Source organism: Danio aesculapii, chromosome 14 (assembly GCF_903798145.1).
Source record: "Danio aesculapii chromosome 14, fDanAes4.1, whole genome shotgun sequence".
NCBI classification, from domain to species: Eukaryota; Metazoa; Chordata; class Actinopteri; order Cypriniformes; family Danionidae; genus Danio; species Danio aesculapii.
In genome coordinates this window covers 24,762,769-24,768,207 of record NC_079448.1, presented here as the reverse complement: position 1 = coordinate 24,768,207, position 5,439 = coordinate 24,762,769, and the positions used below count along the sequence as shown (strand labels likewise).

General features: G+C 43.0%; 1 protein-coding gene across 3 annotated transcripts in view; it reads right to left on the bottom strand.

Moving 5' to 3' along the window:
* Positions 1–372: 372 nt before the first annotated feature.
* Positions 373–5,439, bottom strand: part of LOC130240329 (uncharacterized) — a 7,663-nt gene continuing 2,596 nt past the window's right edge. For 2 of the 3 annotated variants that reach the window (XM_056471801.1, XM_056471802.1), the window contains exon 3: positions 373–506. In XM_056471801.1, coding sequence (XP_056327776.1) covers positions 492–506 — 15 coding nt within the window. In that variant the 3' untranslated portion in view covers positions 373–491. The other variant, XM_056471800.1, reaches the window with a different exon arrangement.

The following is a 5,439-nucleotide window of genomic DNA, read 5'->3' as shown; positions in this document are numbered from 1 at the left end:
AATTTGTGTTGAATTTAAACAAACAAATTAAATTTAATAATGTTCAACTTAATTTGTTTGTTTAAATTCAGCCCAAATAAATAGTTTGCAACCACTTAACGTAAAAAAATTCAGTAAATCCAAGGAATCATCTTTGAATAATTTTTTTCAGTTAGGGGGCTTGAGCTCTAGCTCCACCCATTTAACCCTCTCAAAAAAGGTCAAAATATTTAGTGACTTTAGTGGTTCAACTGTAACCAAATGAAGTTCCAAGAACAATTTTGAGTGGTATATATATATATATATATATATATATATATATATATATATATATATATAGACACACACACACACCCACACACAATATATATATATATATATATATATTATACGAGCGTAGGGGACGCTCAGGGGGGTTCAGGTGTCGTGCACACAAGATGAAAGGGGTAGTTCCGGTAAGAGAACAGGAGAAGGATTCCCAGTTTCGTAAGTTTAATTAAGCTGGAATGTCATTACACACATGTGGTCTATAAGACAGAAAAATACAAAGAGGAACAATTGCTAATGTCAGTAAATTATACAACAAACTTATTAATTAAGATACAAATAAACATACATCGAGTAATTGTGAATTATAATGACAATGATGAATTAAATATAATGTTGTAAGCAATTGGAATGACCATTTAGTATTATTGTACAGGCTAAATCTACCCAAAGGTGAACATTGTACGAATTATTGACTGAATCAGGTGATATATATTAAAGAGATATATAAATTAGGTTCTATCAAGCTATGAATCAAAGTGAATTTCCAGTTCAAAGTCCGAAAGGAGATCGTTGGGTTTGATAACATATGGTTTCACTTTCGGTTATGGCGCACGTGGGAATCACGAGACATACAGTGTGATTTACAAGACAATAACAGTAATCAGAACATTTATCTGGATCAAAGGATAGCAAACAAAAGGGACTCACCCATAATCAATTACACACTGGTGTAAAACATGTACAAATCGGTTGCACAGTCCAGCCAGCCGACCGGCAGCCTGTGTCTCTCCAGCCGTCATGACTGCCTTTTGTCACTGAACTCCTTATCACGAAACCTTCCTCTAGGGGTCGTTAAAGGGCTTTCTCACACAGCCGCCCCCAAATGTAAGTGAGTACATTTGAAATAGTGAGATATCCTAACTAAGTATCGGGATTAACAGGGTCATCGTCAATGTGTTTCGGTAGAGGGACTAAACGAGATACGGGTCTAACATAAGTGCGGTTGCGTACCTGAACCTCAACCGATCTGATTCGCCCATCAAGTCCAGGAAAGGTATTAGTCACTTTCCCTACTGGCCAACATGCTCGTGGGAGTTGTGGGTCCACTATCAGTACCACTTGGTCTAGCCCAATTTCCCCACCATCTTTGCGCCACTTCTGCCTTTCTTGTAAATTTGGTAAATAGTAGTGTATGAATCTAGACCAAAAATGGTCAGCAAGTATTTGACTATGTTTCCATCTTCTGGTTCCCAGAACATTACTTGAGTCGTAAATTACTTGTGGGAGAGAAGAATCATGGCGACCCATTAAAAGAATGTTGGGTGTAATAGGGTCCAGATCCGATACTTCGGAAGACACATATCCCAGAGGCTTGGCATTTAGGATGCCTTCTACCTCGATGAGCACAGTTCGCAGTACAGTCTCAGTCACTGTTAGATCCTTCAAGACTACTTTAAGGGCCTGTTTTACTGACTTAACCTCCCGTTCCCAAACTCCCCCAAAATGAGGGGCTCCAGGTGGGATAAATCTAAATGTAATTTGTTGTTCTGCCAATTGCTCTCTGAGTTGGGGAATCATAGATTCATAGGCTGCTCTCAATTCTTTGTCTCCTCCAACAAAGTTTGTACCATTATCACTAAGGAGCTCTAATGGTTTCCCTCTTCGTGATATGAATCTGCGGAGAGCCATTAGGAATGCGTCTGTATCAAGACTTTCTACTAAGTCAAGATGGAGACAACGAGTGGTCAAACATTTGAATACTATTCCCCACCTTTTCTCTGTCCGTCTGCCAATCTTCACTGTGAATGGGCCAAAGCAATCCATTCCAGTGGAGTAGAATGGGGGTTTGTACAAACGAAGACGTGTCGGTGGAAGGTCAGCCATCTTAGGCATTTTTGGCTTAGCACGCCATTTCTGGCAGTCTGTACACAAGTGTTGATGCTTCTTGATGGCTTCCCTTCCTCTTAGAATCCAGTATCGTCTTCTCACCTCAGCGAAGACTCGCTCTGGTCCAGGATGTAGTAGGGCGGTATCATAATCCTTGATTAGAAGCTTTGTGATGTAGTGTTGTGGATCAAGAACAACAGGGTGTGTCGTGTCTAATTCCAGATGATGAGCATGTCTTAACCTCCCTCCAACCCTAATAAGTCCACTGACCTCATCATACTCAGGTGATAAAGATGCTAATCTGCTGTTGGATGGTAATGGTCTATTAGCGGTAAGAGCTTTAAACTCTTCTGGAAAGGAATCTCTTTGAGACTGTTGTAGGAGAAGTTTCTCTGCTAGAATGTAACTACATGAGTCTTCTTGCGGCTGGGTTTGAGGTGTAGCCGCCCCGTGAAGGGATGTCACAGTGGCTTTTAATAGTTCAGCCCATGTGCTAAATTGATTGACATCAGGGAGGGTGGTGTCTGGACAAGTAAGAACATGCAGACAGATTACTGACTTTTTTAATTCTGTCTCTGGTTCTGGTTCATCTGCTGGTAAAGTGGGCCAGCATGAATCTGGTTGATATAGAAAAGGTGGTCCAGAAATCCAGTGGCAAGGTGGCGTCAAACTGTTTAACGTCTGACCTCGGGTTATGACATCAGCAGGGTTGTGCGCTGAATCAACATATCTCCACGAATTAATGTTGGTGAGTGACTGGATCTCGGCCACTCTTGTTCCAACAAAGACTTTGTATCTGCACGAGTCAGATTTAAGCCATTGTAGCACTGTAGATGAGTCGGACCAGAGAATGATGCGATTGATGTCGACAGTTAATTCTTCTTGGAGTACGTTAGCTACTTGTGCCCCAGTGAGTGCTGCACTCAATTCTAATCGGGGGATTGTCATTTGTTTCCGAGGTGCTACTCTTGAGCGGGCTAACACAAATGAAATGTGCACATGTCCTTGATCATTTTCAGTGCGCATGTAGGCTACAGAGCCGTAAACCCTTTCGGATGCATCGCAGAATATATGCAATTCCCGATTAAGGTTGCCTGCCTGCCAGTCAGAGGGGCTGTAGCACCTGGGGACTGCAATGTGACTCAAACCTCGGAGCTCTTGTAGCCAGGTTTGCCATCGGCTTAACAAACTCTCAGATGTGATTGGGTCATCCCATGTTAGGTTAGTCTTCCACAAATCCTGGACCAGTACTTTCGCTCTAGTTGTAAATGGAATTAGATAACCGATTGGATCATATTGAGAAGCCAATACTTTGTAGACATTACGTAAAGTGGGTTCAAAGCATTCGATCTGGCTGGGTTTGTAACTGAATGAGTCTGAGAGGCAGTTCCATAGTAGCCCTAGTGTCCCTTCTAGGAGGTCAGTACTCTTTTGTGATAGCCAAAGTTCGCTATTGGTAGATCTAGAATCAGGAGGGAGATGCTGAATGACCTCTGGTTTGTTACTGGCCCATTGACGGAGATCAAATCCACAGGTGAGCAAAAGTTGTCGTAAGTTGTCTACTAATGCTCTAGCTTCAGCAACAGTTTGAAGGCTATGGAGACAGTTATCCACGTAAAAGGAACCTTTAACTGTACTCTCCAGTACTGGGTCTCCATCGGAGTGGGTATGAGCAATCATCTGGAGTGCATATATGGCACAGCACGGGCTGCATGTGGTGCCGAACGGTAAGACTTGCCATTCGTAGATCTTGGGTTGGTTGCTCCTTTGCATATCTCTCCACAGGAATCGTACTACTGACTTATCAGTAGGCAAGAGGCGAACCTGGTGGAACATTCCTTTCACATCTCCGCTAATGGCTACAGGATGTTCGCGGAACCTCAGTAAGACACCAAGTAATGATGGACCAAGGATGGGCCCAGGTAAAAGTATGTCATTAAGAGCTTGCCCTTGGTAAGAATAAGAACAGTTAAATACTATTCTGTTTTTGCCGTTATGTGTCACCATATGGTGAGGGAGGTACCACGTTTCCCGGGATTCCTCTGCTTCTTCTGTTGATATCTCTGCCACATAGCCAGCTTCCTGCAGTCTTCTCATTTCCAAACAGTAAGCTTCAGCTTTCTTTTGATCTTTAGCGAGCTTGCGCTCAGTGCTTCGGAGATTAGCCATCACTGCTTCTTTGGGGGCTTTAAGAGGTTCAGCATTGGGTCGTCTGAGCAAGGGAGTGGCATAGCGCATGACTCCATTAACTTCTACCTTGGTGGTATCTGATTGAAGAAGCGAGAGAGCATACTGGTCATGTTTGGAGCGAGTGGCTGATTTTTCATTCGTATATGGCAGAGTATCAATTTGCCAAAGGCGTTCCACATTTCTGAATAGCTCAGTATTCTGTGTGGTTGTGGTTATGTGGAGACATTGTGGTGTGGAATCGGAAGTCTGACTGAGCCCAGTGGGACCTTGCAGGGTCCAACCAAGTCTAGTACAGATGGCTATCGGTCCATGTGAGGATCCAGTACACACTGGCTGGACAGGCGTAAGTAGATGTGGCATGTCAGATCCAATTAGTAGTAGAGGTTGGGCTTGGTCAATTAAAGGTAATGGCAGAGACTTAAGATGCTCATACTTGCGTTGGAGAGCGAGTACAGGGTAGGAATGTTTGGACAGTCTCAGATTATCTGCCGTGAAAGCATGAGAAATCAGGTATTTCCTGAATGGTTTGTGGAGTGGTGATACATAGAAGGATACATTGGCTCCTTTTAGATTAACCACATCTTGATGGACTGTGCGTAGTGTCAGCGTTTCAGGTTCGGTAGGGAGTTTTAACTGGTCCACTACCTGGGATAAGACAATGCTACGTTCCGAACCATCATCTAATACGGCGTATGCTTCCATGGCTTTCTCTTTATGGTGTAGTAGTACCTTGACTATCTTAAGCATTACCTTCTGAGACCTATTGGGCCGATCTAAATAGACCTGTAGGCTGGGGACGTTAACCAACAGAACATTATTTTGTATTTGCGAGGCTGCTTCATGCAAAATGGTAAGATGTATCTCTTTGCACTTTGTACAAGGTTTTCTCAGAGTACAGTTGTCTGGAGTGTGAGTTCGCCCACATTTCCAACAGCGTTTCTCTGTGGATATCCACTCTACTATTTTCTCAGCTGTCAGCATTTTAAACTTAGGACATGCGTTAAGAAAGTGGTCCTTCATGTTACAGTATGGGCAGAAGGGTTGATTCTTAACAGGAGGTTTAAATTTTGGGTGTCCTTGCACAGCTGAACTACCATCGGTTGAATACAGAAT